Raw genomic sequence first — 11,974 nt, 5'->3', positions numbered from 1 at the left:
GAAAATCATGCGTTTTTGTCCTCACCTTCCAGGAGATTCCACTGTGTTCTCTTAGTTTAATAACAATTACAACAGTTCCTTATACAGTTGAGTAACAACTACAACAGCTCCCAATGGTATGAAATGGTATTCTAGGACAAGGCTGTTTTTAGGGCTTCCATTCTGTGGCAACCAATTGAGAAATCTTCCCATGGGAAAAGGTACATTCTAATACCTATAATAACCATTAAATTTCACACCACAAGATTGATTTTGGTTAGTCTTCCAAAGAAAGCCCGTGATACCGACTCGTCTCCAAGTTTAAAACACACCTGCAACCTTCCAGCTCATTCTACAGAAAAAAAAAAAAAGCCATTTTTCACTACCACTTAGTTTGAACTGAGCACGTGGCTAAATTTGAGGTTAGCTCGACCCAAAGTTGGACCCTGAGAAAACCAGAGCAGTTTCGCAGGGGAAAGCCTGAGAAGCTCCGACCCGCATCCAGGTCGCCCTGGACACCCTTCTCCCGCCATGCCGTTTGCCCCCACTTGGATCCGCCGAAGCAAAGGGGCCGGGCCGCCTCTTTCGGACGGCCTCGAGGCCTAGGCGCCAAGGGAGGAGCCCCGGGCCTCTCTCGTCCACAGCGTACCTGGGGTCACACGCGGCTCTGGGCGACGCCAGACGGCAGAGCTCCCGGTCTCCACGCTTCCTTCACGGTGGTCCTTCCGGACGCAGCCCGGCGAGGGTTGCCGTCAGCTCCTTTGTCCGAGGGAAACAGTTCACGCCAGAAGCATAACGACTCTCGCGCCCTGCGTTTGGTACGGGAAGCTCCGCCTGTAGGCCCATCTACGGGCTCGGGAGGCACTGGGGTCGACCCGAAGCCTCGCGAGGCCTCGAACTCGCGTGAGGAAATCACTGCGCGGCTTTTCACTTCCGGCCTGCGGGCCGCGCGACTCCAAGCCGGGCCTGAGGTGCCAGACGCCGTGTGGGTGCGTGCTGCCTAGGCTGCTGGGCAACCAGGGAACTGAACCCAAGCCTACTGAAAAGCGGACACGTCCCAAAAGTGGGGATCCTGCCGACTGAGCGCGAGTTGAGAACCTCCTGGAAGAGTTCTCTTCCCTTCCCCCACCACGACACCCTTCCGCCATTCCAAGTCACACCAAAACCCATTATTCTCCATATCACATACTGAAAATGATTTTATTTTATCCATTTACATTTAAGTTGATATAAACTTGTCCGGAAAAGTCAAATAATATGCTTTATATTAGCTCAAACATTTATTAAGAAAACCAGATTCCATAAATAAGCACAGACAATAAGTTAAAACATATCACAAATTGACCAGTATGTAACAAGAATGCTTTATCTACACAAAACATCCTATTTCACATGTTTGTTCATTCTTCGAAAGCGCTTCTGTTCTCTGGGTTTGGATTTGACCAGCACATGCAGAAAGAGCTGATTGTGTTTTCTCTGTACAAAGTTGCAGGGTTGTAGATGTCCGAGTGCACCCATCGGCGGCCAGCAGGGGCCGGGGCGGGGGGTGGGGGGGGTGGCCGAGGGGCACGAGGAACGACAGGACGACCACAAAACAACCAAGGGCACAGAGCAGCGAGGAAGGAGAAACGGAAAAAGGAAGCAAACAAACCCCAGTCCTGAAGGATCCAGAAAAGATATGTGGCTTGTTTTTACAAAAGGAAAATTTTCTTACGTTTATTTTAATCTTCCTTATAAAGACTTATCAAAATTGGTAAGATCACCTCTTCATCACATGACTGCTTTAGTCTACTCCAGCCACCCAATCCACTGTTATGTTCCTCCTGAGAAGCCTTCCCTCAATACCCGCACACAGTTGTGCTTAAGAAAATAAAAGAAAGATAAAATAAAAGCGTTCTTTTGCAAGCCAGTACAGGGCTGCATGGATGTGACTGGGTACACAGGGCAAGGAACGGGTGGTGGGAGAGGAAAGAAAGAAAGGAGTTCGGAGCAAGAATACAAGGATAAATCAAATTGTAATCTGTTGGGTCCTCAGATGAGGCGGTTGGTAGTAGATGCTTGTCCTCCTTTAAGACAAAAATCCCTAACATTGTGCTGTCCCTTGAACACGTCCGTGTGTGACCTAGGTGCACTGTGTATGTGTGTGTGCGCGCGTGTGTGTAGTGTCTGAGAGTGAGCGAGAGTGCGAGTGTGTGTGTTTCTGCCCACAAACCAGTCCATTGGTGTCTGATTTCAGATCCTGAGTCTACTCCCTGGTAAGTAAAATGACGGGAAGGATGCTCTTTGCAGGGCGCGGGAGGAGGGGCGTGAGGTGCGGGCAAAGAAGGGACCGGACGGGAGGCGGTGGGCGAGGGGGCCGCAGGCGTCGTGTAGAAGGTGTGGATGGGAATGCAGCCAGTCAGAAGGCCGTGAGGAGGGCGCGAGCACGAAGAGTGCGAGCGGCAAGGCCGGGGGTAGCGGGAAAGGTGGGGTGAGGCGCTAGAGACCGGGAGGAGGGAGGAGCTGCGTGAGACGGGGAGGAGGTCTTTGGGGAGGCTGGAGAGAGCGAAATCAGGCGGAGGGGTGGCCTCGCGGTCTGGGGCTTGGGGTGAGCCCGGGAGAGTGGAGGACAAGGGAAAGGACCAAGCGAGAGGTGGCAGAGGCCTGGAGGGAGAAGGAGCTGGGGGCTGGGGCCGGGGGCGGGGCGCCCGGGCGCTAGCCGCTAGGGCCTCGGGGCGGACCTGGGGGCGGTGCCGGGGGCGGAGCGGGCCGGGCGCGGCTGCATTAAGTGAAGCTCATGGAGACTGTGTGCTCTAGCGCCTTGCGGCGGAGGGAGGCGATGCTCGTGCCCCGCCACACGTCGCTGCTGTCCGGGGAGCTGCAGAGCTGGGGCGAGCCGGAGACATTGCTGGGGCCGGGGAGGGAGGCGGGCACCATGCCGGGAAAGGCAGGCTGGTAGAGGTGCGACTGCAGCCCCGCGCCGTTGGAGCCCGCCAAGCTGTTGGACAGGCCCATGGAGTTGGGCGGCGGACCGGCCGCCAGGCTGCACTGGGACAGCGACTGTGCCATGGCTTGCTGCCTGCCCAGCGCCGGCGGTAGCGGCAGCTGCGACACTCCCGGCATGGCGGCTGCCGCCCAGCGGGTGTCGTTGGCATGGAAAGAGCACAGGCTGTCGCCCATGGCGGCGGCGGCGGCGGCGGCGGCCGACGGGAACTGAGGCAGGCCTGGCGTGGGCAGCAGCGTCCCCGGCGCACGGAACACGTTGGTGGTCTTCTTGCGCTTCTTCCACTTAGCTCGCCGGTTCTGGAACCAGACCTGAAGCGGGCAGGGCGGGAGACACACAGGGCGCTGTTAGCCGGCGGGCGGGCCAGGAGGGGCGGGGGCTTGAGCCCTAGAAACCCGCGTCAGGTCCACCCGCTCAGCTCCAGGCCGAACAAGTGCCATCGGCCCGGCACGCCCCCCGCACCCAGCCGGTGACCCTGGTTTTCCACCAGCTGGAATCAACCGGCGCCCCTTGCATCCACCGGGCGCCAGCTCCCGGGGTCCTGAGTGATCGTGCCCCGGAGCGCTTACACACGGTGCAAACATACACCATGCGCAGTATTCACCACGCCCCTGCACGCTGGCACCTTCTGTTCGCTGCTTAGATGCACAGGTCTGCAGGCAGGCATGTGTCAAGGCTGGACCCACAGGTGTACAAATGAAGATAAACTTGCGTACCCATGTGGCTTAATAGCGTGCCTTATAACAATGATGGGGTATAGAATTTTCTGAAACGCTGTAACTTTGGAAATTGATGAAGGGCCGTGGATGACATAGCCAGTTCCAAAATCGAGAGACAAAGGAGAACCCCTAACGCCATGGATGACAGAGCAGAGAGGTTAATATAGTGATCCGTGTGGGAAAGCGAGCGCCACTGAGTTACAGTGTTGTTTGGGTCGTCACCGTGACTTCTGATTCGTAACGACTGGTACTGCTGCCACAAATCCGTGCCTTGTTCTCAAGCCCCTCTAAGGGTACCTTTATCTGGGCTGTGCAAGTGTGCTGGAACCTGCTGCCGGAGCCCTAAGCCTCAGGGCCTTCAAATCTATTATTTTCAGGAACTTACTGAGGATCCCAAATAACAAGGCCTCCAATTCCCTCAGCCCCACCCCACCCCTCGTTTCATCTATAAACGAAAAGCAAATTTTCTGATCACTACAAACTAAAAGAAGTCAAGTGTAAAGCTCACAATAGGTATGAATCAAATTTAATTTTGCTTAAACAAACCCAGATGTCTTTTTAAAGGAGATGTGTTTTATAAAGTATACTCCAAAGTGAGCCTATTAGTTCTTTCTTAACAGTGACCCTGGAAGTTCAGACCTTACCAGACAAATTTGTCTATGAATGTCAAATTCACCACCACAGGGGAAGGAAGGGTTCTTTCTGAAATATATCAAGTAAACTGCCTGACCAAGATAACATCCCTTTGCCCCATATTTAAATTTGATCTTTTTATTTAAAAAAAATGCCAGCATGCCCACTTGGCAGGCTTACAGTTTAACAGTAGTCAGTTGGAGGCTTACTATGCATAAATATAAATGATGTGGGACACAGCTCAGGTACTGATTGAATTTTCTCATAATTTGGCCAACGCAATTTGACCACCATATTCATGGCCAAAAGATAATGCGTTAATCCAAGCTATTCAGTGTTTATTCCGCAAACTAAAGCATCATGAGTATGAGTACCTGACCGCCTTTCCCGGTAAACCGGCTATGCACAATGGTTTGTTCACACCCGTGCACTCTCTATTTACCCATGTGAACGGCATTGCAATCTAGAATCCTCTCCCGCTTTTGGGCTGGCCCTGGCCTTTCTACCCCATCGCCCACCACCTTATCTTTCTCTGGTTTCTACCCCACTTCCCATGTTTCCGCCTACTCCAGTGTCCGGATTGGGTAAAGATGTTGGGTCCTTTCCCTGCTAAAGCCCCTTGAGCTGGTGGCGCGGCGGATTAATGAGGCAGCAGAACCCTAGGTGGAGGCTGGGATCAATGCGGCAGGCCGCGGATTGAGCTGTTAGCGGCCTTCTGCGGAGAGCAGCCCGCAGGAGCCCAGGAAAGCATAGCGAGGAGACCTGCTGCCAGAGGTCGCTTTGCATTACCCATCCAAGGCTGGACCGGATGGAGCCCTAGACAAGGGACGGTGTCTGTGTCCAGACGGTCCCCACACCTCACACTCCGCACCCGGATACATTTTTAAAGATATCTATGAATACCGGTTCCTAGCACCCTGCTAATGTCAGTGAATCCCGAAATGTTTGAATGTTTGGGGCGGGCACGGGGTGAGGGACTGGGGAAAAAAGCAGAAGAAAGGGGGGAGAAATTGCCCCGAAGAATCTCAGTAAAAAACACGCCTGCCAGAAAGGTTTCTGAATCTCAGGCCCAAGCGGAAAAGAACAGCTGTTGAAGAACTAAATATTATAGAAATAATCGAAAAATCGTGCTCAATTATGTTTGAGGGTTAGTAGTCAAATAATGGCTACAAAATTTTTTATGTTTCATGGCTTACTGGGGTTAGGAAAAAAACCTGCATGGGGTCTGAGCACCTCCGTTCCAAGCTATGATGCATATGTTTTAAAAATGTGAATGTTTCCACTTGAAAACTAGAGCATGACAGATTAAAATGCAGGTAAAACCTAAGGGAGATTTTGAGAATACAGAGATGACAACTCCAGGAAATATATTAACCGCAGCCATGGCCAACTTTGTACTCAGTTTGAAATGCAGCTCTTCTCAGAAAATGCTTAATACAACAGTGAGAATCTAATGGAGGTTGGATTTTAAAAATCCACTTTCATGATATCTGCTGTTACAGTAATATAGACATACTGTAAATGTATTTTAAAATATATAGCCCGTTTAATTCCCCACCTATAAATGGCTCAGAAATAGAGAAAGAGAGGGAGAAAGGGAGAATATTACTTTTTTCCCCCTCGAAGCAAATGCTTTATGAAGATCTCATTGGAATCCAGCAAATGATTAATGTGAAGATTTGGGAGGAAATCTGGGGAGCTGTATTAAAGCCCAGATCTCAGGTTCATTTCGATCAGCCAGCCGTGAACTCTGGGCCGAATTCATTACACTTTAATAGTGCTGGGAGAGGAAGAAAATGCAATTTCTCATTCCATTAGAAAACTAGAAAATACTCTTGGCTTGTCCCCCTATTAAGATGTGGCAGGTGACAGGGCCATTCTGGGGGACACGGTCAATGGAATTACAGCACATTATTTTTGTTCGTATAAAATATTGAAAGGCAAGACTGGCTGTGCAGAAGTTATTTCACTGATTTGGTTTTTATGTAAATAAAATATTGAAAGTTAATTAATCCGTGCTAGAGACTAATGATTATGCTTATTATATTGCATTTGATCGCGTAATTTGCATGATTCTCGCATTGCTGCTTAATAAGCCATTCCAGGTTATAAATAATTCTGAAATTGGTTTCTAATAATGGCATGCTATAAAAGGAATGGTTTTATTATACTAGCCAGAAAAGAGGAGCGATATCAGACATGGAATTGGCCTCCGTGTGAGTAGAGGTGCTTTAATAAATACTTAAAAGTATGATATATGCCAGATATAGATAAAAATAAGTATTTGAGATCATTTGGTCTAGAATCAAAAAGTATCTTTAAAAACATACAATTGCAATAAATTAAATGTTTAGATCATTTTTAATCAGTGTAGTGGCCCCATGTACTGAAAAGAATGTGTGGCAATCTGTTAACTATAAAGAAAACTATGAAGTACTCATCATATAAGAACATAAACCAATTACTATTTAATTTGAATTTGGTCAAGGAGCAACGATACAATGAATTGTGAAGTAAATACATTTTACATAAATTATTTTTGCATTACATTACATAATGTTAATCATTTTGAAATGTTAATTAAGAAGGTTATGTTGATCTGATTACTTTTTAAACTATGGAACATTATTTTTAAAAATATTGAAATTGCCATTCTATTAAATTGTTCCTATCAGCAGCATCAAGCTATTATCTTTGGTTGAACATTATGTTAGAACAATTAAAGTACTTTGTATCTATTCTTCTTGATTATTCTTCTGTGTACTTCTTGAAAATAACTGTTTCTATTACATAGTTTGTGTTTTATTTCATTTACAACTTTTTATATTAAAAGAATCACTGCCATTAACCTTTGGAAGACCTAATAAAGTTTAATAGACCTCATTTTCTTTTTTCACAAAGTCAGTTGTCCAATTATATTTTATTTGTGGTTCTAAGTTCTATTTTAATTCCAACTAATTACTAGTAAGCAGGTTAAGCAATAGCATTTTAGTCTTTAAAATAAAAATTATTATATAGCATTTCTCTTGAGTGACAAAAAATTTATGAGTTTTGAACCGACAGGATTTTAACAAGCCAGTACTATTATGAACGGTAATGGAAATATTGAAATTGTATATTTCTGTTAAGATTTGAACTCAATTTCAAAAGATTTAAAAGAGGTGTGAGGTAAAAAAAAAAAATTAAGAGCACTAGTAATATATTTCTGCACAATGCAATTAACATGCCTTTGTTGCTTAATTTCAATGGCCCATGATTCAGGGCTTCCAGAGTTCACTAAGGAAACCACCCAGACTTACACTGAGTAAAAATGTTAATCTATATTATACCCTGAATATTACTATATTAATTTGACCACTTTAAGTCCCTAATGACATTTTTTTCTATTTAAAACAGAAGCATATGCTATTTTTCCAGGTTAGACTATCTTTAAAAAGCAGAATGGAGACAGAAAAACTCAACACCGTGATTAAGGACACTCTTGTCTCTTCTTAGATCAAATGTAAAGTAACTGAGATCTTTAAACTTTGATGTTTAAAATTTGTAAAGCGAAGATAGTTAAAATTTGTAAAAGCAGCTAGAGCTGAGATCAACACCCAGGGTAAGGAACAGAAAATACCACGTCCAAGACAGGAAAGGAAGGTTTCAGAACCCTGGACAGCTCAAGACTAAGCGCGCGCCTTGGACTTTCACCTCCAGCACCTGTACATAAAATATTTGACATAATGTTTTCATTCTTCTAAAAAGCAGAAAAAATCCGAGATGCATTGGACTTATACTTTTATTCCCCGATTTTCAAAAAACTTACAGGTGTGGTTTTCTAAGTCACATGTAACTTACAACTTGGATCGGGGTTGGATGACAACAAGGGGTCAGTAATGATTTTGTCTACTGCCGGTCAATCTTTCCTGCCCCAAATGTCCTTTCTTCAAATCGGAGATCTACAAGAAAGCCCTCTTTCCTCCCCACTCCCCAAGTTACCTTAGGGAAAACCAGGACTCATAGTCTGTGGGGGATCGCTCCAGCCTCTCCCAGCGCATTGGTAGGCCGCCAAGTTCAAAGCCTTTGTAAAAGGCTAGGGGTGTTTTGCCTGAGAGCGGTAGGAGTGTGATAAGCAGGAGAATAAAGCTACACCGTAAAACCCAGGTGTAGATCTTTTATGAAATGTGCCCATTTCGCCTTGTTTACTCCTTTTTCATGTTTTCTGTATAATTGTTGCATTCTCCCATTTATCCAGACTCTTAACACAAACTCATTAGGGGGTAATGAAATGCTTGTCAGTTACGAGAGCTGGAGTGTAATCGCGTGCTGGACTTAGCCGCCTGGGAGACACAGAAGGTGGGAGACCCGGAGGTTCCCTTCTCAGGAGGAAGGAAGAGACCTAGTAATTGAACGACGCCGGCTTCGCTTTTGAGGAGTTTCTGCGGGGATGTGGCCAAACTGGCAGGAGATGGGGGCACTGTCTGTCCATCGATGGGGCCAGTTTGCGGGCAGAGGAGCTAACTTGACCCAGGAAAGCATAGGTAGAGGAAGCGCAGCCCAGGATCCCTGCAAGGGAAGGAAAGACCCTGCTTCCTTTGCCCAAGTCCACCCGCCCCCTCCTTGTCTTCTGCCCTGGTGCCCAAGCCCAGCGTACCTGCACTCGGGACTCCGTCAGCCCGATACGGAGCGCCAGCTCCTCGCGCATGAAGATGTCGGGGTAGTGAGTCTTGGCGAAGCTCCTCTCCAACTCGTTGAGCTGCGCCGGGGTGAAGCGCGTCCGGTGGCGCTTCTGCTTCTGTTGGCCCTGCTGCTGACCTGCTTGGCTGGGGTTCGGGCCACCTTGGGGCCCCGGCTGCTTGTCCGGGTCCTTTGAGCTCACCGCCAGAGAGGCCGGCGTAGAGCCCACTGTGGTGATGTCCTCCCCGGGCAGCAGAGTGGCTCCCTCGACTGGGTCGGAGTTGGGCGCTAGGTCCCCCGGATGGCCCCCGGGGTCGGAGCCCCCCACGCCCAGCCTACACTTCACCGCCTCCCGGTGGCCCAGAAGCTCGGCAGCATCTTTCATACCTGAGGAGGCAAAAGGATGGTGGTCACTACTGTCCTGGCCATGCCAGGAGGGACTGTTCTCCCCGCGCGGTCCTTTTTCAGCCCCATCCTCGGCTCCCTCTGAGCCCGCGGTCGCCCTACGGAGCAATCTCCCGGGATGCTCAGCTGGGTTCCCCAGGATTTGGACAGCCAGGCTGTAATACCGTCTCCCGGCCCTTTCCCCTCTCTCCGCCGCGGGGTCCCGTAGTAAACATAGTAAACAGCACATGCTTTCTTCTCTCCCACAATGAAACACTCCCAGTCCCGGCAATGAAACATGCCTCGGAGTCCCTTTCATGAACCGTACCCCTGGTGCCCCAGCAACCCGAGAGCATATCCTTCGACCAGGAGGGAAAAAAGAAAAGAAAAGAAAAGAAAGAAGAAAAATTAAACGATTCCTTCGTTGCTGCCCCACCTGCGCTCAGGCAGCCTGACGAACTCTACCTCCGGCCCTCAGTTGATTCCGTCTCACTTTCTCGGAAGATGAATTAGTCTCCAAGCTTTCCACCTCCCGAAATCAACCCAAATCAGCTCCGCCTCCCCCTCAAATCTGAGAAAGTGTTTGGAAAATGGAGTCACATCCATCACCAAAGATTCCCAAACCGGAAACCCTGAGCCCAGTAACCCCCAGACAGCTTTAAGGAAACTCAAGTAAACTCTCTAGACATAACAGTGAATCAAGCTTTAGAGAATTCAACTTTTCTTTCCGGAGAAATAAAAGGCGCATTCCTCTCGGCCACTGGCAATGACGAGTCCCTTTGCAGGCCGGATGCCCGTGAGGATGAATCTGGCTTTTCTCCTTTCTCAATGAGCACACTTAGCAAATCCGCTTCTACTGCAGCGGCTTCTCCTTCAAGACCGATTTTTACAAATTCAACCATACTCAGACGAGGAAGAGAGAAAGAGGTAGTGGGGAGAGAGGAAGAGAGGGAAAAAGAGAAGAAAGAAATCTCAAATTAACGCAAATAGGAGGTGAAAAGAGAGAAAGAAAAATGCCTCCAAACAAATTATCACGGGGTAGGTCGTTCCCTTAAAAAAAATAATAAGGGGGAGGGGGAAAGAGAGAAAATAAGAAAAACAAAAAGTAACAACATTTCCCAGCTCCTCTAGATCTACATATTCCATAGATTTTTTAAAAAGACGATGTTAAATCAAATTAAACTTTAATGCAGCACAATTACTTTTAAAGAAATTAGTCCATTTAGGGCACATTAAGGTAAAATAAGGAACAAATTGACAATTTCCTGCCGGGGCTTCTCCTGGCTGCCTGGGCGAGAGACGCGCACTCACCTAGCCTGGCGTCCAGGAGGTCGGCGTGAGACAGCATCGCGCACCGCTCCAGGGTGAAAGCTGTTCCCCCCCAAATTTTAGCGGTTTTAAGTTATTTAAAATAGATATAAGCTATAAGCTATACGATATAGATATATATAGATCACCTAAATGAAAGAAAATTCGGTTTGTGGTTAAAAAGGGGGCTTCTTGCATTATAATGTCCTTTAGAGAGACGGGGAGGTGCTTAACAGTTGAATGAACCCGTGAGCAGCTCGGCGAGGGGACCAATCAGGAGGGCAGCCTGCAAATGTCAGCGCCCGGAGAGTCCCCCACTCCGCCCGCCCGCCCGCGCCCGCCCGAGGAGGCGGCGGCAGCGGCAGCCCTGGCGGCTCCAGCCCCGAGCAGCTGCTAAAGCAGCGGCGGCCGCCTTGCCCTCGCCCTGGGCTTCTCGGCCGGACCTCCGATAGTTCTTCCCAGGGATTTCCTCCAGGCACACCTTTCCTTCTCCTTGTTCCGCCCTGCTCGCTCCAAAGGCGCAGCTCTGTCTCTTTGAGCTAGGGTCTTCCTGGGAAAGAGGCAGGGCAGGGGACAGAGCAGGGCATGACCCCCTGGTGACCCGAGAGTAGCCCCCACCAGCGCGCTGGGCAACACTGGCCTGCCGCTGGCGCAGGCCTGCCGATCCCGAGCACAACAAGGGCACGCCGCGCCCTCCAGACCGCGCCTAGACTTCGCTGCCGCCCAGCAGGCCTGCGCCTAGGGTCCAGACGCCCTTGCTGGGACCCCGGGCCTACAGAGTCCCAGCCCCGCCGGCAGGGCCTAGAGAGCAAAACAGCAGTCGACTCCCCCGGCGCTGCCAGGCCCCGACGTCTGCTTCAAGGACCCGTGCGCGGTGCCGATTCTTGCACTTTGCACGTTTCGAGCCCGGCTTCTGCTGCTCCGCCTGGCCCACGCTTGCATCCTGGCCCACAGCCCGCTCCTTTGGTCAAAGTTTCTGAGTTCAGCTCGGCTTCCAACTCCACCTTAGGCTGTAAATAAAGTTAAATGCTCTTTATTTTCCTCTCGAATGTGTTAAACTACTTGAACAATTTAAAGTGCTTTGCACAAGTGAAGCGAACCATTTCTAATGTTCTGATTTTTCAGAGCCAGCCAACAACAAAGTTTAGATTAGTAATATATTTCTAACCAGAGTAATTTTCAAGATCATTAGGCATTTATGTAATTAGTGCCAAATCTATAAGCTTTTATTACGATTATTAGAGTAAAATCAGTATAAATTTGTACTAATTTACTACTGTTTAGACTTGGCTGTCAAGACCGGAGGTTC

The 11,974-nt window shown here is 48.7% G+C and overlaps 1 protein-coding gene across 1 annotated transcript; it reads right to left on the bottom strand.

Annotated features, from left to right (window-relative positions):
• Positions 1-2,742: 2,742 nt before the first annotated feature.
• On the bottom strand, positions 2,743-10,705 carry OTP (orthopedia homeobox). The gene is made up of 3 exons (XM_060007002.1): positions 10,669-10,705; positions 8,951-9,360; positions 2,743-3,273 (listed from the first exon to the last, which is right to left on the bottom strand). The coding sequence occupies exons 1-3, from the start codon at positions 10,703-10,705 to the stop codon at positions 2,743-2,745; spliced, it is 978 nt and encodes a 325-aa protein (XP_059862985.1).
• Between the last annotated feature and the right edge of the window lie 1,269 nt (positions 10,706-11,974).

The sequence above is a fragment of the Delphinus delphis genome, chromosome 3, assembly GCF_949987515.2.
Source record: "Delphinus delphis chromosome 3, mDelDel1.2, whole genome shotgun sequence".
Taxonomy (NCBI): domain Eukaryota; kingdom Metazoa; phylum Chordata; class Mammalia; order Artiodactyla; family Delphinidae; genus Delphinus; species Delphinus delphis.
This window is presented reverse-complemented; position numbering and strand designations above follow the sequence as displayed.

Excerpts from the sequence above, each read along its gene's own strand:
- OTP (XM_060007002.1), bottom strand. The coding sequence starts at position 10,705 with ATGCTGTCTCACGCCGACCTCCTGGACGCCAGGCTAG. Across the intron at positions 9,361-10,668 it reads CCTCCTGGACGCCAGGCTAG|GTATGAAAGATGCTGCCGAG; the intron begins GTGAGTGCGCGT and ends TTGCCTCCTCAG. Across the intron at positions 3,274-8,950 it reads TGACGGAGTCCCGAGTGCAG|GTCTGGTTCCAGAACCGGCG; the intron begins GTACGCTGGGCT and ends TGCCCGCTTCAG.